The sequence below is a fragment of the Dromiciops gliroides genome, chromosome 1 (genome assembly GCF_019393635.1).
Source record: "Dromiciops gliroides isolate mDroGli1 chromosome 1, mDroGli1.pri, whole genome shotgun sequence".
Classification (NCBI taxonomy): Eukaryota; Metazoa; Chordata; class Mammalia; order Microbiotheria; family Microbiotheriidae; genus Dromiciops; species Dromiciops gliroides.
In genome coordinates, this window is record NC_057861.1 from 235,523,052 (window position 1) to 235,549,552 (window position 26,501).

Below are 26,501 nucleotides of genomic sequence, written 5' to 3' on the forward strand. Positions count from 1 at the left end.
ACAGTGCCAGTTGGAAAATGCATCTTTGTCTCTGGGGCCTGGTTTCCAACAAGTGACAAAGGTTTTTGTAGCATTTGGTACTTGGAAATACTCAGTTCATTTCATATAGTCTTCATGAACCAGAAAGACAATCCATTTGCAGAGTCAACAAATAAAAAATCATTGATGCTTTGCACCTGAAAAGTTTTGTCATCATTTATTGTGCTTTCCTTCTAATAAATCTGTGCCAGTAATATAGAGACCAGTATAATACTAAGGATTTCTCTTGTTACATAATATTTCCATGAAGCTAGGTAGGGGATGAAATAAGCAGGTGGATGTTTGTTCTTTGTTAAGTGAGAACACTAAAGATTCCATATGGAGGGGGCCTTCTAGCAACATAAAGTTTACCAAGGGCCAGCAATCTGAATGATTTGCCACAAACTATTAAAAAACAACAACCAGTAACCCTGAATACAAGAATTAGTTATGTAATATAACCATGTACATGTTTTGTCAATAAGGAATTGTAGGAGAGAATTTATAGTGTGTATACATAGAATTTTCATATAGAATATCTCTATTGCATTCATTTTTATATACCTTCCATTTATTTTTTAAAAATTTTTCTTTTTTGTAGATCATGGGGAATTCATATGCAGGGCAACTGAAATCTGCCCGATTCGAAGAAGCGCTTCACAATTCAATAGAAGCATCCCTGAGATGTAGTAGTGTGGTACCAAGGCCAATTTTTTCTCAGCTCTACTTAGATCCTGATCAGCACCCATTCTCTCCTGCAGGTAAGCTTCCCAAACTCGGTCATCAGCATGGTGGCCTTCTTTGCTCTTAAAAGATTTAGGCGTTCTAAAGTGGGAGATTTCTGAATCAATACTTGAAATTGTCGCACTTCCCTGGAACATATCTTCTAGAGAATTTTATTTCTCTGCTGGGATTTTTTTTCCCCTCAAGGCATTTTTTCCAGTGAGTCCCAACATGATACTATCTCTAGTTTGTTTGCTTACTCAGATGTCAAACCTAAAGTGGAAGATCTGGATAAAGAACTGGTACACCGCTACACTCAAAATGGGAGTCTGGACTTTTCTAACAATCCAACTGCTAATGAAATGGAAGATGAAGAGGAAGATGAAGACATGTCAGATTCAAATAGCCCACCAATTCCCTATTCACAAAAACCTGCCCCAGAAGGGTCTTGCACTACAGATGGTGAGTTTTATTTCTTTCTCTTTTATTGGATCCTTCTGTTAGACTATTAGTTTCTGATCATAATGGATATATGTTGGGAATTTATGGGAAATAAAGGATTGACTTGCATATATATTTTTTAAAAAATATGCTGCCCCCCAAAATTGTAACACCAGTAACAACAATAATAGATTGTGTTTATATCACAATTTACTGGGCAACTAAGTGGCACAGTGGATAGAGTGCTGAGCCTGGAGTCAAAAACACTCCCCACCCCCCCCTTTGTGAGTTCGAATCTGGTCTCAGACACTTACTAGTTGTGTGGCCCTGGAAAAGTCACTTAATTCTGTTTACCTCAGTTTCTCACACTATAAAATGAGCTTGAGAAGGAAATGACAAACCATGTCAGTACCTCTGACAAGAAAATCTCCACAAACTCTAATCTTTCACTAGAAGATCCTGAAAATATACTTTTTGCACATAATTCTTCATAACCAAACATTAATCCTGGTAACATGTACATTTCCTAACACAGTAACCATGAAATAAACCATAAAATATAGTACATAAAATAAAATTGGTAGCATGCAAAACATTTTTCTTGCTAGTATTTCCCTAGAATTTTGTGACCTTTTGTACTAATATCTCAATAAAACAGTATTAATTTCAGATGATATTTGCTTTTCATAACACAAGAAATTTACAGCATGGGCAAATACTTTCCTTCTATTTATAAATATACCTAATTGTCAATTCATTAACATCAAACTTATGACTGACAGCAGCTACCAACATTTTGGCATGAATTTTATTTAACATCTTTATATTCTCACTAAGCTGTATGACTGACTTTGCATACTTGGGCTTAGAGTCCAGAGGATTTGCACTATTCTTTGAGAGCATTGAGGGCATAATTACAATACCAAACTTGAGTTTTAAGGACAAACCATGAAAATATGCAAAGAATGCACAGGGAGTCCTTTACAATGAATGGTAGGGTGAAGAGGACCAGGGAAGCACCTAGTAGGGCACGATCTGCTCTATAAACTTGCACACATTAAGCCCCTCATTCTTTTCTGCACAGTCATGAATATACGTGATTGCCAATGTGAAAGTGGAAATGAGGTTACTGATAAAATCACCCAAACATTGGAAGTCAGCAAAGTTAAGCTTGTGAATGTGGAACATTGACTGTACCTCTTTTTTGTTAGTCTGAATTCCTAAAACTGTAACCCATGAGCCCCCACCAGTGAATCTGTCTTTAATAGCCGATAGTTAACTCAAAACAAGGCATTCACTAAGAGGGCATAATAAAGACAGTAGTTTTGGGGCAGCTAGGTGGTACAGTGGATAAAGCACCGGCCCTGGATTCAGGAATACCTGAGTTCAAATCCAGCCTCAGACACTTGACACTTACTAGCTGTGTGACCCTGGGCAAGTCATTTAACCCCCCATTGCCCCACACACACACAAAAAAAGACAGTAGTTTTAAAACATTTCCCTCATAAACTTTGGTTACCCTATCACATAAAAACATACAACGAAAGCAGGAAGAGTAGAAACAAATTTAGAGTCCATTGTTGGTGAGGAATCCTATGTAACCAAAGCCCCTCAAACTTCCAGTACTTCAAGAGCATGGTATTCTTACCCTGCTCTCCTGGTGTTCTTAGCCTGGGCAAAGTATCTTATTGAAAAGGTCACTCAGCTAGACTCCCTGTGTGTGTTCATCTACAGTTCAACTCGACTGGTAGGGATAGCTCTCTCTTGAATCCATACTTAGGTCTCTTCTGATCTATCAAGATGCTTCCTAACTCAAATTTCTCTGTGTCTGTGGCAAGTAGTAGATGGGAGAGTATGTCTTTGCTTTCCACCTTGGATTGCTCTCTCCAAATATGCTCCCTTGTTAGATGGAAAGTGTCTCCTACTATGAAAGTGATTTTACTACAAAATACCACATCTCAGTGTTGGGGGGGTGGGGGTGGGAGTGGGAAAGAGATTATGCTGGGAGCACACAAGATGAACAAAGCCCCTCCTTGCTTTCAGTGACCTAAACTCTGGACTTTCCTGTCTTTCTCCAGGGCTTGACAGGCTTAGCTTTTTTTTTTTTTTTTGGTGAGGCAGTTGGGGTTTAGTGACTTGCCCAGGGTCACACAGCTAGTAAGTGTCAAGTGTCTGAGGTCATATTTGAACTCAGGTCCCCCTGACTCCAATGTGCTCTATTCACTGCGCCACCTAGCTGCCCCAGGCTTAGCTTTTTAAAGAACTTAAGGGCTTTGGCCAAATTTCTTTTAGCTAATGGCCAACTGCCCTTAAAACTTAAGCAGAAAATTCCTTTGCACTTCTTAAAGGGATTGATTACAGACTGGCTTTGTACTTTGCTACCATATTAATGCCTGGTTACCTCTTATCTGCTTCATAGTTTCCATTATTACATCAATTTTCTGGTGGGGGAGGAAAAAACCTGCCCTCCCCCACTAAAATAATTGTAATATCAAATATTTTGCTTTTACCTTTTGCATGTGGTGTTTCCTTTTTATTGGATGCTCTCTCATAGTAGTGGGAATGGAAATAATTAACTTTGTGAAGTCGGTTGAATACGTATTATCATAATGTGGAAATACCTAAGTGGTACAGTGATAGAGGATATGGAGACAGGAAGACCGGAATTAAAATCCAACCTCAGACACTTACTAGCTGTGTGACCCTGGACAAGTCATTTAATCTCTTTCTGCCTCAGTTCCCTCATCTGCAAAATGGAGATAATAGCCCCAACTTTCCAGGATTGTTGTGGGGATAAAATGAGATAATATTTTAAAGGATCTTTGCCAACTTTAAAGCAATATATAAATGCTAGCCATTATTCTATATATGGTGAAATTGAGGCTAAATGATGTAAAAGTGATTTACCCAAGATAATGGTAGGATCAAGACTTTCATGAACCTAGTTTTTCCTGTTTCTAAATCTAAAACTATTTTTTTCCCATTATACCACAACTACCATTTTTAAATGGTAGTGTTTTTTTTAAAACTCCATTTAAGAATTTTATTACTCTCTATCTACTCTGCTGCCAACTGCTTTGCCTTAATTCTAACAGGAATGGAAGAATCTTTGTAAAGTGCTTTTATAGTTCATGTATTTGTTTATACTGCAGGTCAAATTATATTCCCTGGCCCTCTTCCCCCCATCATTTAGCATCATGTAATTCAGCTATTATAACATAGCCTTGGACAAAGTGACTGCAACACAATCTCACATGTCAGATTTATTGTAATTAACCATAATGATTCAAGACGTTTTGAAATCCTAGAATTGGAAAGAACCTCATTGGTTTTTCTAGTCAATCTTATACTAAAGCATGAATCCCAACAACATCCTAGGCAAGTAGTTATTAGTCTCTATATGAACACCTGCAGAAATAGAGATGTTACTATGTCTTGGATTGGGTAGTTCCCTTTTTAGAAAGCTCAAGTGGTTACTAAGTCCTTCCTTAAACTAAGTAGAAAAAATCAGATTCCTGTGGCTTCTACCTATTGGTCCCAGTTCTGCCCTCTGGGAGTCACACTGTGATAAGAAAACAAAGTCTGCATCAAAATGAAAAGATGTATATATGAGGGGCATCTAGGTGGCGCAGTGGATAGAGTACTGGCCCTGGATTCAGGAGTTCCTGAGTTCAAATCCGGCCTCAGACACTTGACACTTACTAGCTGTGTGACCCTGGGCAAGTCACTTAACCCCCATTGCCCAGCCAAAAAAAAAAAAGATGTATATAACATCTGGAAAAATATCTCAGGACCCTTCCCTTACAGGGCTTGTGCTGCAAAACAATTGGAATGAACTCTAGTTCATTCCAATAATAATAAGTGAGATCAGAAGAATCAGGCCTGTATTGCAATTGGAATTTTCTCTGCTTATCCTGTCCCTCCTTGTACACTCTGTTATGGAGAAGTAAAATAGCCAAAAGATAGGTGGAAGATGAGGCCTAGAGAATCCTCAAAGTAGATGAAATTTTATGTGTAATTAAAATCTGACACTATAAAAATAAATCAGGGGCGGCTAGGTGGCGCAGTGGATAGAGCACCAGCCCTGGAGTCAGGAGTACCTGAGTTCAAATCCAGCCTCAGACACTTAACACTTACTAGCTCTGTGACCCTGGGCAAGTCACTTAACCCCAATTGCCTCACTAAAAATAAATAAATAAATGAACAAACAAACAAACAAATAAATAAATCAGTAACCCACAGTATATGGAGCTTAAGTACTCTTTTTTTCCCAATAAAAGTATTTTATTATTTTCCAGTTGCATGTAGAAATAGTTTTCAGCATTTGTTTTTATAAGATTTCTAGTTTCAAATTTTTCTCCCTCCCTCCCCCCTCCCCAAGAGAGCAAGCATTCTGATATAGGTTTTATACATATATATGTATATATATATATATACAATCACATTAAACATATTTCTGCATTAGTCATGCTGTGTAAGGAGAATCAGAGCAAAAAGGAAAAACCTCAAAAAAGAAAAAGGAAAAAAATAGAAATAGTATGGTTCAATCTGCATCTAGATTCCATAGTTCTTTTTTTCTGGATTTGGTGAGCATTTTCCATCATGAGTCCTTTGGAACTATGTTGGACCATTGTATTGCTGAGAAGAGTCAAGTCTATCACAGTTGATCAACACTCAATGTTGTTGATACTGTGTACAAAAAGTTCTCCTGGTTCTGCTCCTCTCAGTCAGCATCAGTTCATGTAAGTCCTTCCAGGTTTCTCTGAAATTCTCTTGCTCATCATTTCTTACAGCACAACAGTATTCCATTACATTCATATAACACAACTTGTTCAGCCATTCCCCAACTGATGGGCATCCTCTCAATTTCCAATTCCTTGCCACCACAAAAAGAGCAGCTATAAATATTTTTGTGCATATGGGTCCTTTTCCCTTTTTTATGATCTCTTTGGGAAAAAGACCTAATGGTAGTATTTCTGGGTCAAAGGGTATGCACAGCTTTATAGCCCTTTGGGCATAGTTGCAAATTGTTCTTCAGAATGGTCGGATCAGTTCACGGGAGCTTAAGTACTCTTAAATAGTCTTTCTTCCTTAGAAATGACACGGGGGGGGGGGGGGGGAACTACCTCCAAGTATTATTGATTAGGTTTAGAATTATTATTGATTAGTCAGGATTCCTTTAACCCAGAGTATGAGGGAGTCTTGTTCCACACTAGTCAACATGATCAGTAGTTAATTAATTATTATCTGTGTAGAACAGGCTACAAACCTTGTATTGAAGTTGCCCCAATATCTTTTTTTCTACTTATCTGTAAAACTCATTTTAAGATGTAATGTTTCAAGTAATGTGTACTTTTGAGAAAGAAAGGTGCCGTACCTTATCCAGAGTATATACTAAGATTGTGTCCTCTCCCTTACCTTTTATTTAATGAACAAGTCAGTAGGTCAGTATTTTGGGGGGAGGGGGGAGGCAGGGCTATGAGGGTTAAGTGACTTGCCCAGGGCCACACAGCTAGTGTCAAGTGTCTGAGGCTGGATTTGAACTCAGGTCCTCCTGAATCCAAGACCACTGCTTTATCCACTGGGCCACCTAGTTGCCCCCTCAGTAGGTCAGTATTAAACTTGATACTACCTCAGCCTTGTGTTCCACGTTAAGCATTAAGTAGTTCTTTTAAATGGTTTTAAGGTTCTCATTGAAAACTAAGTTATAAGTGAGTTTTAAGAGTAACTTGGTGTGGCAGCTAGGTGGTACAGTGGATAGAGCACCGGCCCTGGATTCAGGAGGACCTGAGTTCAAATACTGCCTCAAGACACCTTGACACTTACTAGCTGTGTGACCCTGGCAAGTCACTTAACCCCCATTGCCCCGCAAAAAATAAATAAATAAATAAATTGGTGTGGCAAGCTGCTCAGGGCTCAGTAGAGAATAAAAATAGGGTAGATTAAAAGGCATTTGAATCATATCCCCTACCTTGAAGTTAGCCAGGGAAACTAGAAGGAAGGGTAATAACAGTTACTTAACTGATAAGGAAAGTGAGAAAGTGGGAGGCAAAATGCTTTCCTGAGAATAAAGCCAAGCACAGAATCCAAATTGAGAGCTACCTTAAACCTTGGTCTTCAACTTAGATGCCTGCAGGCACACTGGGAAGCATGAACCCCCTTTGTGTAGGGTTTTCCCCACCCTCTCACCCCCACCACCCCCATTCCCCAGGTTTGCTGGTTTAAACTTTTTCACAAGGGAATTCTGTATCTTTTAACTGAGACATTTTTGAGGCTTGCCCAGGGTAGACTGTCTTCATTGCCAGATTGCTAATTTCCTTTAATTATTCCAGAAGGGCCTATTCTGAGAGAAATGTTACATATACTGTCATTCTGATAGTTTAAAAAATGACTAGTAGTGATCAAGAAGCACCTCAGTTTTACCAAAACCCTCTATTTACCTAGGGCATAAAGACTATTTTTGGAGGCAATTAGGTAAACAGGTACTTAACACCTGATGAGTTGCTAAGAAACTGCTATTCAGATGTAAATTTATGCTGCTGATATCTTATGTAAATTTCCAGGTCCACTGCAGGTTTGTTCCCCACTGTGAGGCTATTGATTATATACCTTCAGTGGGGAGGGAAGGAAAATCTTTGACTTCGAATACTGGCTTTGATTACTTTTGTTTGTGTTTAGAGCTGTTTTAGTAAACTTTCCCCTCCCTGCTTTTAGCTCACTCCGTAAGCTCCCAGTTGGAGATAATTGGAGGATGCAAATCCATCCCTGTGAAGTGAAATCCTTGATTGTTTTCCCATAGAAATGCAGATGAAGGGTCTTAGCAGCTTTTTTATTATCCCCTCCTTTTACTTTTGACACAGAACTTTTTTTTTTTTTGGAGAAATTCAGATTTCTCCTGGTCTGTTTTATACATAGTAGTGTTTTGTTTCCTGCTGCTTTCTGATTTTCGGTGTTGTTCCCACAAAAGTATTTTGTTAGCAAAGCTAACTAAAGAAACTGTTATCTGTGTGTGCAGGTGTTGGTCTTCTTACATCATGTGTATACAGCAAATATTCTAAGCTGAGATTGCTTCCTTAGGGCCCTCTCACCAGGAGAGTGAGCCTTTTGTGAACCTCCTTAAACAGGCTCTCATTCGGGGATCATTTCAGATGTATATCTGAGTTGCTGCTGCTTTTGCAGTAAATCGAATTTTTTTTTTAAGTATCGAGATTTGGGTTTTTAATTGAGCATTTGATGTTTGCTCTTTAGAGGCTTAGCGAAGAAAAGCACACAGGGGACAAACATCTAAGAAGTCCGCCTATTTCTGCCATTGAGATTTTGACTGATGACTAACATTTTCATCTTTCCTGCCCTATGAAACATACCCCTTTCATTTAAAAACAATGACGGGGCAGCTAGATTGCACAGTGGATAGAGCACTGGCCCTGGAGTCAGGAGTACCTGAGTTCAAATCCGGCCTCAGACACTTAATACTTACTAGCTGTGTGACCCTAGGCAAGTCACTTAACCCCAATTGCCTCACTAAAAACAAACAAAAAAAACCCCCCTAAAAACAATGACCACAACATCCTGCTTTTATAGCTCGATTTTCCTTGAGTGAGCTTTGTCACATCCTGCATACACATGTGTGGAAGCAAATCCCCAAAACGAAAAGTTGAATTCAGATTTTAAGAAAGCAAAATCGTGCCATAAGATTGTCTAAATATCCTTGACCTCTGGGAATCTTACTTTCTGCCACAACTCCAAGGTCTAGTCCAGGCCTTTCTATTAACTTCACAGCCATCCTTGACTCTGAAGCGCATTCTACATTTTCTCCTGCTTTTTTCTCGGACCAAGTTGTCTGCTGGGAGTTTAAGATTCAGAGAAATATATAGGTATGGTGACCGCATTTTTCTAACCTGAAAAAGTAAAAGGGAACAGCTGATAATAATTTGCTGGTTCTTGCACTAACATTTCTGCTGCATTCTAAAATTACTTAATAATAGTAATAGTCAATATTTCCATAGTGCTTATTACTATGGGCCAGGCACTATGCTAAGTACTTTACAATTATTACTTAATTGGATCCTCACAGCAACTCTAGGATGCAGGTGCTGTTATTATTCCCCTTTTTCAGATGAAGAAACTGAGGCAAACAGGGCTTAAGTGACTTGCCTGCCCAGGATCACATAGCTAGTAAGTATCTGAGGCCAGACCTGAACTTAGATCTTACTGACGATAGGCCTGGAACTCTATCTACTTTACCACCTAGTTGCCCAGATAGCCTTACTTTTGACTGGTGTGTTTTGAGACTAGTTGTACAACCCTTTGTTCTAGAGTTGTGCTAGGAATGAGGGAGAGATGGAGGTAACTGTATGGTAGAGAAGCATAACTTGGTTGCCTTGGGGACCTAGATATGAGGAAGGAGAGCCATGCTTTCTAAGGACAGTAGGTTCCTATCCAAAGTATCCATCATCTTCTAAAGACAAGGATTTTGTATTGGGGGAGGGGGGTGGAATGAACAAAGCTTTTCTGATCCAAAAGTAAGCAGTTGAAGTGCCCTTACTCAACACCCAAATCCCAGTTGCTCTTTTTTGTGTGTAAAAACACATGCATCTGGGTAACCACTGAACCAGTGCTGTAGATGCTCAGTGCAAGGGCTTTCTACTAGGTTACTATGCTCACTTAAAGTTTCAGGACTTTTTCTAATACTTAATGCTTGATTCTCCAAGCAGCTTGCCACTGTTTAAGGGAAATCGGTCCTCTCTACTTCCCTTTCTACCTCACAAAAATTAAGTATGCATTTTTATTTGGTGACTTTGGGCAAATCATTAGGCCCCTCCTGACCTCAGTTCCCTCATCTGTAAAATGAGGGATGAGAAGTTGAACAGGATGACCTCTAAGGTTGTTGTGGCTCTAACTCCTGTGTGGTGTTTAAAATTATGTGTGGTCACCTTATTTCTGTCCCAAGTTTGGGGAAAATTAGCTAGGGTTTCTAATATATTGCTATTTATAAATTAGAAGCTTTAGCACCAGTTTGGGGGCATTAAGCATTTATTAAAGTATATTAGATATTAGTAAAGAGAGATAGCACATGGCTCAGAAAGTTAGGAAAGCCTAGCTAAGATAGAGGAAGAGAGAGAAAAAGGCGCTGGCACCTACTAGTCTCTGGCCAAAAAAGTGGTCCCTATGCCTCTGTGAGCTGAAGCTTCCTGCAGTCTGGACGAGAGGCAGTCCCTATGCACTGCTCCAAGCTAATTGGCCAGCATCACCCAAATCCATTGGTTCACTGGACCTGAGGGTGGTCCATGAGCAGAATGTGCTGAGGTCAGAGCTCAAAGAACATACCCTCTGAGGGCTAGGCCTTCAGGTAGGTGTGGTTCCAATTAAGTAAACTCCAAGTGAGTCAATCAGCAAAGTCAATCCGATCAATCTTAATATAATCCCCTTGAGTGGGGCCTCTAGGTGTCCCCAAACCCATTTTTTTCTCACACCTGTGATCTTCAGATCAACAAATACGTGAACTGTGCTAACCAAAAGATGAAGCGGTCCCTACAGTGCTGTACAGTGTAGTTAAAGCAAGGCTGGGTCCGTCTCTCCTCGTGACAAAATTTGCTTGAAAATATTGCTCAGAGACTTACTCTTGGGTAGTCTACTGGTTTTCTCCATGTTTGTCTGGTGGGTAGACTGGAAGAGCAGCAAATGCCCACCTTGAGAAATTAGGAACAAGGCCTACAAATGGAAATCCAAGCCAATCAGTGAGTGTTGATGCAAGTATGGGAACAAGGAAAACAAGAGGGGGATGAGCAAAGAGCAGAAAGCCCCATTATTAGAGCCAGAATACTAAGTCTGGGGTACAGTGTATCAGCACATGGGCCCTCTCAGACTTTGGTTGATAGATTATTTCATTCTCTTTATCACGTCAGTGATTTGCACAGTACCTGGCACACAGTAGGTGCTTAATAACTGTTTATGGATTGATTGATTGGTTTCCAGCATTTTTAGCCTATCACTGATCTTGTGAACCTATGAGCTGGGAATGCCACAGATTAGGATAATTTGTCTAATTGTTAATGTATATGTGTGTGCTTGTGTTTGCCTCTGTGACATAACTGTGTATATTAAATGTAGCATGTGTGTACATGCATTTATATGTAGTATTTGTGTGTGTACACATAAAATTGTGCATATATACATTCATAAGCAAGGCTGTGGTGATTATATGCTTGTTAATGTACACACATATATTCACATATATGTGGCAGCTCAGTGGCAAGGTTGATTGAATACTGGGCTTGGAATCAGGAAGCCTGAATTCAAATCCTTCTTACTGGCCAACCTTTCTCAACTTGTTTCCTCATCTGTAAATGGGGATAATAATACCACCTGCCTTACAGGGTCATTGTAAAGTTCACATGAGATGACACATGTCAAGCACCTTATAAACCTTAACGTGATGTATAAATGTTAGTTATATATGCATATAAGTACATATGTAACTATATAAGAAGGGAAGGGAATAATAGATTAGGGGAAAACTATATATATATATATATATACAGAAGGAAAATAACTATAACTGTATATGTACATATTATATATGTGTGTGTAACTATACATATGCACATGTACAGTGTACACACATGTATATGTGTGTATGTATATGCATATATACATACATGCGCTCTCTCTCTCTCTCTCTCTCTCTCTCTCTCTCTATATATATATATATATATATATATGGTGTTCCTCCATTTCTTTACTCTGTGGGGGAAATGATGACAGCCTCACCGGCTCTGTATGGAGAAATCTCCCAACAAATGTATGAAGTATAGACATTGTTGGTCAAATCTTTGGATGTCACTCCTTGTACCCTTCACCATTATCAAGTGAATACACCACCGTCACTCCTCTTACAATCTAGTCCTATAATGCCTGACTTGAACAGGAATTGTGTATGTACATACTTATTTTTTTTCTAATTTTTTTTTTTTTTGGTGAGGCAATTGGCGTTAAGTGACTTGCCCAAGGTCACACAGCTAGTAAGTGTTAAGTGTCCAAGGCTGGATTTGAACTCAGGTACTCCTGACTCCAGGGCCGTTGCTCTATCCACTGCGCCATCTAGCTGCCCCCATATGTACATACTTATAAACCTCTAACCAATATGTTTACTGAATTTCCCATAGAAAGTACAGGAGCATTCAATATTTGTTCAGGTCTATTCCTGAGAGGAAATAGGTGGAACAGGATCGCTTAGATGTGATTGCCAGAAAGGAGTACAGTACAGAGGAGTGTACCATGGTGAATTGACAGAGGATGCCTATGCCCCACATATTGGTTAGGAGATTTCTCCAGAGATAGTCAGAGAAGCCCTGATGTCTTCCCTTGGGGAAGGGGAGGTAGAGAAGCATCACTGGAATGATAACTGGTAGCACGGAACCTGGAGCAACCCAACAGAATCACACAGGCAGAAGGAAGCAGCTGAAATGGCTATAGGTGGTGATATCAACATTTTCAATGCACCAGAGGCATTATAAACAAAATTACTTTGGGATGGTGAGGTGAGCTTACCTTTGCTGGTGTCTTTTGAGACAAGCCACAGAACCCTATTCTTGAACATTTGCATCCCAGGAGAGAGTGAACTCCAGAAAGAATATGGTGGAAGTGTGGCTTTTGTTGTCTTGATGACTTGGATACTGCTGGTGGACTGGCTTTCTGGGAAAAGCAGCCACAGGATCAATTATTGTGTTTTTTATTTCCCTTTGACATCTCCATTACTGTAGTTGTATTTGGTCCATTGAATAGAAAGCCACTCTTCAGGAGTGTGCCTGCAATTTAGATCAAATAAAAAGTTCTATGTTTAATTAAGCACTTTCCGTTGTTGCTGTTATTGTTCATTCATGTCTGGGCTCTTCTTGACCCCATTTGGGGTTTTCTTGGCAAAGATCCTGGAGGGGTTTGCCATTTCCTTCTTCAGCTCACTGTATAGATGGGGAAACTGAGGCAAATAGAGTTAAGTGACTTGTCCAGGGTCACACAGCTAGGAAGTGTCTGAGGCTCGATTTGAACTCAGAAAGATAAGTCTCCTTGACTCTATTCACTGTACTACTTAGCATTCCCTTCTGGAGGGCATGACTTATAAGACCTTGGATGAGAAATCCTTCTTCTTGCCCCAACAGTATCCATGAAAACTTCATAGAGAAAGATAATAGAATTCACTCCTCATGCCACCTAGCTAGGGTTTAATAATTATCATTCAATCTAACAACAATCACCCTAGCACTTTCAAGGGTCTCCATAACACACAGGGACAAACACTGATCTAAAAATTATAAAAAGAGATGTTAGGACTTCACTTGGAAAGAAAGCCCTTTTCTTACACTTCAAGTGATCTTCATCCACTAATAATCTTGGGTTCCTAGGTGTTGACTGGGGTTTCTCCGCTATCTCCATCTGACTCAGATCTCCTCTAAAATGTTTCTGATTCATTAACCCTGGAAAAAACACTCAGAAATTTCATCTTCTTGCTCTCATTTTACTCCTTTTTTGGAGAGAGGCGATGAGTAAGCTATTGATTTTGAGGATTTCATTAAAGGGTATGAGATTTGGTTTGTCTGCTTGGCATTTAAAGTCCTCCACAATGACCCCACATCCTCTACCATCCAGTGACAGTGGCCTCCTCCAGACTCTGGACATTTTCACTGGCTGACCCTCATGCCTGGAAGGTTCTCCCTCCTCATCTCCACCTCCCGACTTTCCTGGCTTCCTTCAAGCCCCAGCTAAAATCTCATTGTCCCCAAGAAGCCTTTCTGACCCCCCCCCTTTTGGGGGGCGGCGGGGCAGTGAGGGTTAAGGGACTTTCCCAGGGTCACACGGCTAGTTTCAAGTGTCTGAGGCCAGATTTGGACTCGGGTCCTCCTGAATCCAGGGCTGGTGCTTTATCCACTGCACCACCTAGCTGCTCCTGTGATGCCTCTTAATACTAGTACCTTACTTCTATTGATGATCCCCAGTTTAAACATAGTTGTTTTCATGTTGTTTCCTCCATTAGACCTCCTTGAGGTCAGGCCTTGCAGTGCCTGACACATCCTAAGCACTAAATAAATGCTCATTGACTGACACAGCATTGTCATTTTGTTGTTGTTGTTGTTAACAATGTGAATTAGATTTAATTTTTTTAAAAACAGGTAAACTGATTCACTTAAAAAAATAAAATCTCTGGTCTTTTTTAAGGTTACTTCAGCTGCTTTTAAAGTGGCTTTTAAAATCTGGAATGATGGAAGTGATCCCAGGTGCTCAGCCTTTTAACAGACCAGGCTGAAACCCTGGGGTTCTTGTCAGTCAGGTTCATTCTTTTTTTTTTTTTTTTAAAGTGAGGCAATTGGGGTCAGGTGACTTGCTCAGGGTCACACAGCTAGTAAGTGTCAATCGTCTGAGGCCGGATCTGAACTCAGGTACTCCTGACTCCAGGGCCGGTGCTCTATTCACTTCACCACCTAGCTACCCCAGTCAGGTTCATTCTGTCTGGTGCCGTCTCAAATTTTAAATGGTAGACTTTGAGAAGGACACACGAAGGTGGTGGTCTTCTCCAAGGTCATGGTTATGAAGGTCAATAAGGAACTGAATGGCCTCTTCCACTGAGCTCATCTGGATCAGAGCCATCTTCCGGTCCTTTTGGAAGAACTTGAATCCTTTGACCATTTCCCCATTACTTGAGAACAACATCTTAAGGTCTTCTTCAGATATAGAAGGCAGTATATTAGAAAGGTGCAGGGTAGCAGATGGAGGGAAGATATTTTGAAAGTTTTTGGAGCCTGGTTTCTTGAAACGGTGGAGAGATGAGTTCCCATAATCTTTAGTCAAGCCTTAGTCTTCTTGTCCTTCTCGGGGAAGCTGAACTGTCTAGTGCTTAGAAAGAGTGATTCTGGGGGCAGCTAGATAGCGCAGTGGATAGAGCACCGGCCCTGGAGTCAAGAGTACCTGAGTTCAAATTTGACCTCAGACACTTAACACTTACTAGCTGTGTGACCCTGAGCAAGTCACTTAACCCCAATTGCCTCACAAAAAAAAAAAAGAAAAAAGAATTGGTTTAAAAAGTTACCCTCATGGCCCTGCCAAAAAAAAAAAAAAAAGAAAGAAAGAGTGATTCTGATTGGCTTCCTATGAAGTTTCTGTCCATTTAGATGGCTCATGACAAGTTGGGCCTGGTTTCCATCTGTCATCTGAACCAAGGCATTCTCTTTCTTATTGAATAAGATCTTCACTCGCTGAACATCTCCATAAACGCCGAAAAGAATAAAGAGGCATTGGGGTGTAACTCTCTCTGGGTTCAAGTTGCTAACCAGCAAGACAGAATTCCCTGCCCATGTGAGGCCAGGAATGGTGATTTGTCCAGCTGCAGCAGCAGCAGCAGCAGCTGATGGAATAGCCAGAGGAGCCAGGGCTCCATGAACATTTGGAATGGAGAGTCCTGCAGCTTGAGGAATTGCAAAGGTGGGAGGGAAACCAGCTCCTGCGTATGGAGAGGCAGAGATTATACCAGGTGCACCAAAGGCTGCGGCCATAGTCTGGTCGAGAGAAGGCTGGCTGTCACCAGAGGGCAGATCTGGGCGGGTATAGTCTCTGCTTTTATCATTGTTGTATTTCACATTGAGGCTGGTGAGTTTAGAGAAGTCAATGCGCAGTATACAACAGGCATTGTAGATATTCTGCCCATCAAGAGACAATTTAGCATGCTGGGCACTCATGGGGTCAGAATATTGTAACAGAGCCTGGAACTGATTGTTCTTGGTGAAGGTTATTATATTCGGTACTGTGCCAAACTTGGAGAAAATCTGATGAAGTCCATCCAAAGTAACTGGGTAGAAAAGATTTTCTATGATGATCCTCAAAACTGGACTCTGGCCAGCCACTGCCATTCCTGAATCGGCTGCTGCAGCAGAAACAGAGAGCGCCAAATTTCCTGACTGAACAGAGTTTACAGCTTGAAGTGCTGCCTGGGCACATGCTTGGTTTGGAGAGTTGTCTGTTTTGAGCTCTTTGTGGTTTGAGAACTGAATGTAGATAGGCTGACTTCGGAGGACAGGAGTCACTGTGGTATAGTAACTTACCATGGTGTTTGATGCCTCTTCTGTGTTCATTTCAAGGAAAGCCTGGTTTTTGCCTTTCGGCATTAGAAGATTGGTGACTTTGCCAAATGGTAATCCCAGGGAAATAACTTCAGCTTCTGTGACATCACCTGGGAGTTTTCTCACATGGGAAGGGACTCCTGTGCTTCTGTTATCACCTTTGAATTTCTTGCTGTCATTTCCATTAGCTGCAGAAGCAGAGTTGTTGCTCATGATAAAGGGTGTTAGTAACACAAGTAGAGAAAAGCTCGTCAGATCCCCGCTTTGTACCAACTGTTATATCTGGGACAACGCCATCCATGGCACACAAGGAGACCCGAAGGGAACGGAGTGGAGGCGCCGGAATCAGCATTGTCATTTTATTGTGTGGGGGCTCTTGATTTGGGGTCTGTGAGATTAAAATTGGATATTAGATCATAAATCTCCCCTACTTAACCTTTCCCTTAATTTATCTCCCAGACTAGTAAATGGAAGAAGCTTCTGGTTTTCTAGATAGAGCCTTTATTGTATGGTAGTCACAAGGTGATGTTGATTAGAAGGATAGGAAAGTAGAAATACAATACAAATCGTCTTAAGTCTAGGCTTAATCTATATTCTGTATAAAACTCACCAAAACCCAAGGCCACTAATAACTATTGCTAACTAATAATATGTGAACAACAATGTAGAAAAGGAAGAGAGGAAAGTTTTGTCCAGAGGGGCGATTTTTTTTTTTGTCCTCATGAACTGACGCTTTGACATTAGTCTTGCAAAGGGAGAGCCTCTGCAGAGAGTACATGTTACAGATAGTGTATATTATAACAGAAAGGAGATAGTAAAAAAACTAACAAAACATATAAAGTCTCTGAGTTCTCTTGTCTTCTTGAAGTGGTAAGATGTCATCAGGAGGAAACTGGATTCTGGTCTGGAAAACTGGATTCTGGTCTGGAAAAACTGGATTCTGGACTCTGGTCTGGAAAGCTGGATTCTCTTCTTTAACTGTTTGAATTGCTGTATTTTTACTAAACCTTAGCATAGCATTGTCAATGATCAAATTAATAAATTCCGTTACATTCCCTCCTTTATATCCTTAGACTTCTAATAAAGGGTTGAGGTAGTTATGCAATCTGTAACACTTTTTACCACCATGTGTCTGGATCAAAGTCAAATTTAGTATGTGTTCATGACACCTGAAAATGTTATGGAAAGGTTATCATACCATATCTCATGGTTCTGAGACAGCCAGTGATTGTGCTAGGCCACAGGTGAGTTCAACTGAGTGAGATAAAAAGATAAATAAGTTCAGTTAAATTAGGTTAAATTAGGAGGGAGAGAGGATGAATACTGGACTGTGCCTAGTAATTGTGCTCTACATAGTCACCATCATAAGCAAACCATGGACTTACGTATACCTGTCTCTCCTTTATAATGATATATATTCTCTCCAGGGCCTGCATCAGAGTTCACAGCAAGTTAGTCTCTGAAATGATAAGTTTCCATACTTCCGAAATCTCATTAATTTCACCAAAGACAGTATGATGGTAAAAATGCGTGCTATGCTGCATAACTGAGAACATATTAGTGATATATACAATAATTCCAAACCATACCCAGAGTATAATGACATATAAGTAATAAACGAATGTAAATAGCTGATTATATTAGACATTGTTACATAATCTTCTTTTAGACATTATTACATAATCTTCTTTTAGCAAGTAGACCACATCATCTTATACATGAATTCTCTAGTACAACAGTAGCAGATATTTAAAGTGGTGATTAATTCATCAAAAAGAAATAAGACTTCAATTAGCAAGATTCAATATTCAATGTTTTCAGTGAGGTATCAAGCAATAGGGTTCAATAACCCTCTCTCAGGTCTGTGAACTGTTTTTAAAAACACATATCATTTGATTATTGCATTTTGATATAATGGATTCTTTCGTCATCCTGTCATGTATTGTATGCATTTAGAAACATGACTCTCAGAAGAGTTCCATAGGTTTTACCAGACAGACAAGGCGTGATTAGGAGCCACACTGGTGGATCAGGCATCCCACATGTCAGCAGGAGTGAACACAGGAAGAATGATAGGTGGTAGAACTTTCTCTGTAGTCCAAAGAAGGTCATATAGGTCATAAACTTTGCCTTGAAGCTGACCAGATGTGTTTCCATTGAGCTGTCAGGCTTGTGTTTTCCTACAATATGGAGGCCTGTATTTTAGTGTTGAATAGTGGCATACCCTCTTCTCTCTGGGCATTGATTCTTGACCTTCAGTAACCAGAAGGGTTATTTAGGGGAAAAAAAAAATCAACCCTATTCTTCCTGAAATTTTTATCCTGTTTTTCTTTTTTCCTTTCTTGGGCTGTTTTTAGGTTTTTGTCAAGCAGGAAAAGATTTACGTTTAGTGTCCCTGTGTATGGAACAAATTGAGATCCCAGCAGGTTTCCTGCTAGTGGGTGCCAAGTCTCCAAATCTTCCTGAGCATATTTTAGTTTGTGCTGTAGACAAGAGATTCCTGCCAGATGATCATGGAAAAAATGCACTTTTAGGTGAGTATCTGGAACCCTTGTGAGCTTCTCTCCAGTACCGAGTTTTTCAAATCCAAGTTTGTTTAAAATTACAGTGACAGAAAGAAGAGTGGAGTTTGCCGATCATATTGGTCCAGCTGAGGAAGAGGAAACTAGTGAAGTTGTCACAAAAAGATGAACAGAGTATGATTAATTAAACAAAGCAAAAAGATACAAGGGGGGAAGTATTCAGGATCAGCCACATGGTCTTCTCGAATTCCCAGGACATGCTAGCAACCAAGAGGTGCTTAGAATAAAAGTCAGAGCTGAGGGGCCTAACTTTTTTTGGTGTATAACAATCTTTTACAAAGTACAGTCAATAACACATACACATCAATCAATCGGTCAACTTTTATTAAGCACCTAGAAGTGCCAAGGCACTGGCTGGGGATACAAAAAGAGGCAAAAGACAATACTTGCCCTCAGGGAATTTGCAATCTAATGAGGAGATAACGTTCAAACAAATATGTGCAAAGCAAGCTCTATACAGGACAAATAGAAAAGAATTAAGAGGAAAGGCACTGGAACATAACCTGAGATAACCTAGTTCCAGATGTTTACCCACAGTAACATTTGTCCCTCCCCTCAGCAGATGTAGGCCATTAGATAACAAAATATTCTCTGCCACGCCCAGTTCTTGGAAACTTTTGCTCTCTACCCTTCATAACAGGTTGTAATGTACATTTGTCTGAGTGAGGTGATTGTGTATGACCAGAGTTCTGTATAAGTGCATGGAGCCTTCTCAGTAATTTGGCTAGATCATACCACACTCTTGTCTCTCATATGGTAGTCCCTCACATGCGATTTATCCATTTGAAGAGGAATTCATCTGAGAGGAAAAAAAGTTAAATAAGAATGGTGAAGCATTTAACATTTTTAGCTTTCCTTCATTCTCAAAATATTTATCTGAATTAAGAGATTGGATTAATCAGACTTTTATAAGTTTCAGACTTACTTATAAGAGTAAGTTCAAAATCATACTTTTATAGTTTCTCTGTATGGTGGAACTTCTCTGGAGGACTTTAAAAATAACATAGTCCCATATAATTGGAACAGTTTAAAGACTAGTCTTCCCCAAAGGCTGGCAAATGGACTAGAAGACTCTTTAAGGGTTCTTCCGCCATATTGATTCTGAATATGTAAAAGTGTTCTACTTACAATCTATCATAGAAGGGTCAAAGAAGGTAAAACCAGAATTAATCATTATTGTTATAATTGTTATCTTTGTCATTATCTCTCACATATTTAACCTCTTTCCACTCACAAAATCAAGATCTTAGCTTATGTCCTCCTTAGTCTTACCTGGACTTTTGTAATAATCTTTTCACCGCCTCCTATCTCTCTCCCTTCTGCAGGCCATATTCTATATGGATGCCAAAATAATCTTCCTAATGATTCCTTCCTAATTACCAGAGTTCACCCCAAAGTGAATATAAACTCTTCTAGAAGACAGAGATTGTTCGATCTTTGGCTTTGTATCTATAGTACCTTGCAAGCACATATATATGTGTGGTTATATGTATGTGTGTGGGTGTATGTGTGTATATATGTATATGTATACCCCCATGCATATATATACATACACACATATATTAGTGTGCCCTTAATAAATGACATAACAGCTGTTTGTATGTAGTCATCTTCAATTAGAGCAAAGATAATTTCAATGACAATGAGAAGAAAAGAGATAATAGTAGCTGACCTTTCTATACACACAAATGTGTATCCAGCACTTTAAGGTCTTCAAAGAACTTTATATTCATGATTTCATTGAAAATTCTTCATTTATTAAGCACTTATTGTGTACCACATGCAAGGGACTGGAGACTCAGAGAAAAAATAAATAGACCCTTGCCTTCAAGAAGCTTACATTCCATTGGAAAAAATAATACATACACATGTAAATAAATGTAAAAAGTACATAAAATACAGTGATTTGGAAATGCATTAGCTACTGGGAGGATCAGGAGGACTCATATAAAAGACCTATATATAGGGGTATGCTCATAAATACTTAACAACCAGCTTAGGGTCAAAGCATAGCAGGATACACTATTAGGCTATAGCTACTTTATTCACATTTTTTCCAATCACTTTCTTAAGTCTAGACAATTAATAAAATAGTAAATCAAGTTCTGATTTGCAGCATTGCTGATTCCAGCGCACACATTTCAATGCACACACTGAAAATTTAACAATTGGCTCTGGCCTGGACTCCTGTACACCACTGCCTGTATGTTTGTTGTTGTTGTTGTTCAGTTGTTTTAGTCATGTCTGACTCTTTGTGACCCCGTTTGAGGTTTTCTTAATTACATTTTTTTTTTTGGTTGGGGCAGTGAGGGTTAAGTGACTTGCCCAGGGTCACACAGCTAGTAAGTGTGAATTATCCAAGGCTAGATTTGAACTCTGGTCCTCCTGAATCCAGGGCTGGTGCCACCAAGCTGCCCCTTGTTTGAGGTTTTCTCAACAAAGATACTGGAGTGGTTTGTCGTTTTCTTCTTCAGATCATTTTACAGATGAGGAAACTGAGGCAAAGAGTGACTTGCCCAGTATCACAGGGTCACGTAGCTAGTAAGTATCTGAGGCCAAATTTGAACAGAGATCTTCCTGACTCCAGGCCTGGTGCTCTATCCTGGTGCTCCTCTTGACTGCCCCTGCCTACATAAAATATCCCATTATACAAAACTGAATCTGGGAGAGATTAAGTGAATTTCCCAAGGTTACACAAGTAATAAGTATCTGTCAGAGGTCAAAGTCCAACTCTATCCCCTATACAGTTATTACAGCTCCAGCCTAATCTATTTAAATGATCCATTTACTCTGAAAAAAAATGTGAAGTAGATAAAGTTAAATTTTTATTATTTAATTTCTTCAAGAGATTCAGTTTGTTGGGGGTGGGAGGTGCGTTGGGGTGGGGGTGGGGGACAGAAAAAGAAATCTAAAAGACTTCTGTTAAACAAAGAAGCCTGGCTACCAAACTGAACACTGGTTTAAAAGCACAAGCTCATTTGATAAATTATATTATGGAGAAAAGATGAAAAATCATGATTAATATGTCATTTCACAATATAGTCAAAAACAGTGGAGGGGAAAACACCCCCTGCATAAAATTGTGCAAGACCTAACTAAGGCAGATCATTCTGAGAGTATTTATAGATGAAACTGTGAGAATAAGCACAAAATGGAACATATTTACCCATAGTGATCTGTTCTTATCATCCATGACACTGGAAATCTATTTGTACTCCAATACTGAATATCCTAAACAAGGATATAGAAATAAGATGAAATTGGGAAGATGCGCTGAACTAGATAATACAGGAGAAATCCAAGCAGGGAATGATATAATTTTAAAGACTCTCAGCAAACAGTTTTCAACATATCTCAAAGAGGGAAGGATTTTTTTTTAAATGGAAAAGATTACAAATCATATCACCAAAGAAGGTGAACAAACAGACATCTACCTCATCTACCTAAAATCCTTATGAGAATGGTTTCTACGCCTCTAGAAGATAGACATGATGAAAATATGAGAAAAGGGAACAAGCTGGTTTTCCTAGACAATTTTGTATAGCCTATCAGTTGAGGGGAACTTGTGGAGAAATCCAAATCTCATTATGGTTATTGTCCCATGTCTATTTTAAGATAATGAAATATTATATAACAATAGTGAGCTCTATTCAACAATCCTCCAAGTTTAAGTTTCGAGCACTAAATAAAAGAGGCAAATATGCTCACCAAAATGTCTTAAACAGTGTTCAAATGGGAAGAAAAGATTCAGTAGAGGTCATAGGTTTTTCCAGATACTCTGGTTTGTGTCTGCCATTTTGTTGATTGCATATGCCTTCTCAATTGTATTTACAACCATTCACAAAAAACGTTGGTTTAACAATCCACACCTGGAAAAAATAAAGTAACTAAAGAATACTTGTTTCCCAGATTATGTATCTTGGATAATTACCTCATCACCGGAAATCTCATTATTATGGAAATTGATTAGTCTTTATACTCTAGAACTGCTCTGCACTCTCAGTTTCCCCTCTAATTGGAGGGATGGAGGGAGGAGCAATAAACTCCTCCCAAAGCCATCTTTTAGATAGTGCTCAGAACTTTCTAGCTAGCTCTTTCATTATCTATCAGCTTCCCCATTTGGTTTCTGCTCTACAAGTTCTTCCCTCCCTCAGGCCAAGTATCCTGGGGAGGGTTGGGTGGGGGGCTCCTTTTCTGCTTCTTTTTGTGTATTGCCTTCCCCCATTAGAGAGTAAGTTCCTTGAGGGCAGGGAACATATCTTTCCTTCCTATTCGAATCCCCATTGCTTAGCACTGTGCCTGACATATAATAGATGCTTAATGAAAGTTTATTGACAATTGATTATTGACTAGTCATTTCAGAAGGATAATGAACGAGGCCTAGAATTGAATTAGAGGAAGAAATCAGGTTGAATATCATTTGGGAAATTTCACAACTCTTTCAATGATCCTAAGCCATTCCTTGCTACAAAACTCTATCTTTTTAACACCAGTTTTTTTCCAGTGATGTTACATAGCTACAAATCATGGAACACTATGATCTCAGAGGGATCAGGATTGCAGATCATCCAAAGGGAAATGGAAAAATGCATAGTGGGTGTAAAGAAGCTGCCGCATGTTACTGGTCATGATTCGTGTATGAAAAGTAGCATAAAAGACATTCTCAGAAATGTGTATGCTTGGAAAAAGGAAGTGGACTGGTTGGGTAGCAGCCATATATGGTACCAGTACATATCTCTGATGTGACCTAGAACAGATGATTTTCTATATCATTGGATCCCCTTGTAATCCTGTGCATTTTATTTTATGCATCTAAAAACATTCTGAGAAGGGGTCCCTAGGCTTCACCAGGTTGCCAAGTGGGGGCATGACAACAAAGTTAGGAGTCCCTCACCTAGAGTAAGACCTCCTGCACATTGGGTAGATCTTCCATTGGGATTGATGGAAGGATAAGAAATGCACAGCCTAAAAGAAGGCATGGTTTGGGCATGTCCTACACTAGCCAGGGTTGGGAATCCCCATGCTAATGAGAGCCTGTGCTCTGTAGCCTTTAAACTATAGAAGTATAGGGGACAGCTAGGTGGCACAGTGGATAAAGCACTGGCCCTGGATTCAGGAGGACCTGAGTTCAAATCCAGCCTCAGACACTTGACACTTACTAGCTGTGTGACCCCGGGCAAGTCACTTAACCCCCATTGTCCCGCCAAAAACAAACACACACACACACACACACACACGAATGAATGCTTGTTGACTTTACATACATATGTAAGTCGGAACTGTATTTGGAGGCTGCCTCTCTCACAATTTTGATGCACTCTGTACTTCTGATACAGTATACATTTAAAGCTTGTAATCAACATGTAAACTATAGAAGTATATCGTTCTGATGGATGGTTTTGACAAGTATTAAAACATCCCAAAGTAGTATTTTAAAACCTTTCAGATGATCTAGAGTTATGGCCAATTTCCTGATAACCTAGAGATTGTTCCTAAAGCAATATTGATCTGTGGTAACAAAAAAATCCCCTACCATGCAAATGGAGAATATGGCTTCTCCCTAATTGGTAGAAAAAGCAGAAAGATAAAATGACAGTGGGAAGCTGGTAAAATTTTATGGACATATATTATTTTTGAACCTAATTTCCAGCATCCTGAAGACCTATAGTTGTTGTTTTGTGGGGTTTTTTTGTTTGTTTGTTTTTTGTTTTTTAGTAAGGCAATTGGGGTTAAGTGACTTGCCCAGGGTCACACAGCTAGTAAGTGTTAAGTCTCTGAGGCCGGATTTGAACTCAGGTACTCCTGACTCCAGGTCCAGTGCTCTATCCATTGCACCATCTAGCTGCCCCAAGACCTATAGTTCTTAAAAATAAAGAGCATAGTTCTACCCCTAAAATCCTGCTAACAGTAAATTATCTTATTCACTTTCATAGCTTTGCCTACCACCACACCTCACATAACTCCCATCTCCAACTCCAGCTCTGACCTCCTTCCTAAACTCCATACCTGCATATTCAACATTCTAGAGGACATTTGCACCTTCATTATCCACCTAGATATTTTTCTGTCCACCAAAGTCACTAAGTCCAAAACCAGGTCTGTTATCTTTCTCCCCAAATCCTATTCCATAAACAGCAGCAGCAGCATTTCTTCATCATCATAGCATTTATACAGCACATGAAGCCTTGCAAAATGGTGTATGTATTGTCTCATTTGTTCTTTACAACAAACCTGGGAGGTGGGTAGATGGGGAAAGGGAGATTGTGGAAGGCTTAAGTGACAGCTATAAAGGATCTGAGATGGAATTTTAACTCAGGTCTTCCTGATTTCTAGGTCAATGTTCTTAACCCACTGAACCACCTCTGTGCCAAGGCCACCGCCATTTCCAGTAGCCTTAAAACCTTGAAACTTCTGATTTGACTTTGCCTGCTCCATCTCCATCTGTCCATTTGGTTTATAAGGCATATCTGGTTTGCTTCTCCCTCCCCAGCACCCTTAGTGTGTGTCAGTAGAATGACTGTTTTGTGTTTGACCACTTTTCCCTCCCCCATCCTTTTTTTCACTTTTAGGGTTTTCTGGAAACTGCATAGGCTGTGGAGAAAGAGGATTTCGGTATTTCACGGAATTTTCCAACCATATCAACTTGAAGCTCACCACGCAGCCCAAAAAGCAGAAGCACTTAAAGTACTACCTAGTCAGAAGCTCCCAGGGTGTCCTGTCAAAGGGGCCTCTTATTTGTTGGAAAGGTGAGATGGCCCAAGTTTAGTTCCTTTGGCTAGCTGGTCAGAGTGGGAGGAAGAGAAACAGGGATTGATAAAAGTGACAGATGGACTTCCCAGGGTCCACAGTTCAGGTGTAGTTATTAGTCTTAGAGTGAGGTATGTATATGGCTGTGTTTGGAGGTAATTTTCAATTCTCCTACCTGCACCCCCACCAAAAAAAAAATCCTCCACAAAATCTTAGTCTAAGTTTCTATAAATTGGAGAGGGTTATTGAATAAACTTATCTCTGCATTAATCTTTTGATACCTCATAAATACGTGCATTTTCTTTTTCAGCCTGATCTCAGTTTATTTCCAGCAAATTTTGCACACTTTATTTTTTCTGAAGAAAAATGATAATCACTTAACATATTTGTAGTCACCAAAAATGAGTAATTTGCCTCGCCTTTAATTTCAGAAACCTGTACCAAGGACCAGCAATTTGTGAAGTGGGGGTGGGGGTGGGGGTAGGGAGGGTGAAGTGGGGTAAGCATTTATATGGCACCTACCACATGCAAATATCTCTTTTTATCAGAAGTGAAACTTGATTCAAATGTCATGCCTTCATTTATTTGAGAACTGCCACACTTTCAGCCAGTAGTTCTAATTGCAGTGAAGATGTGGCAGTCTTGTTTCATTGCACAGTTCAAGAGAAAGACTTCTTTTTCTTCCACAAATACCTTTCCTGAATGCTTTCATTTGTTGTGGCTAAATGTATTGGGGGGGGGGGGAATTATTTGTTAAGCAGACAGCAAATACTGTGGCATTGTAAATTTAGAAATAGCTTCTTTCCAGTAGTCACAGAACTGCACTGGAAGTCGCGTCTTTTGCCTCTTCAGGAAATAGTCGTAGCTCTTACGCCTTTTCAGA

The 26,501-nt window shown here is 39.7% G+C and overlaps 1 protein-coding gene and 1 pseudogene across 1 annotated transcript in view; one reads left to right on the forward strand and one right to left on the reverse strand.

The window, feature by feature from the left end:
- Positions 1-26,501, forward strand: part of GREB1L (GREB1 like retinoic acid receptor coactivator) — a 165,362-nt gene that overhangs the window by 24,758 nt on the left and 114,103 nt on the right. The window contains exons 2-5 of the mRNA XM_043979628.1: positions 620-779; positions 1,006-1,203; positions 18,647-18,823; positions 25,441-25,617. Coding sequence (XP_043835563.1) covers positions 623-779; positions 1,006-1,203; positions 18,647-18,823; positions 25,441-25,617 — 709 coding nt within the window. The 5' untranslated portion in view covers positions 620-622. The remainder of the gene's footprint in view (positions 1-619; positions 780-1,005; positions 1,204-18,646; positions 18,824-25,440; positions 25,618-26,501) is intronic.
- LOC122737161 lies at positions 14,704-16,590 on the reverse strand (annotated as a pseudogene).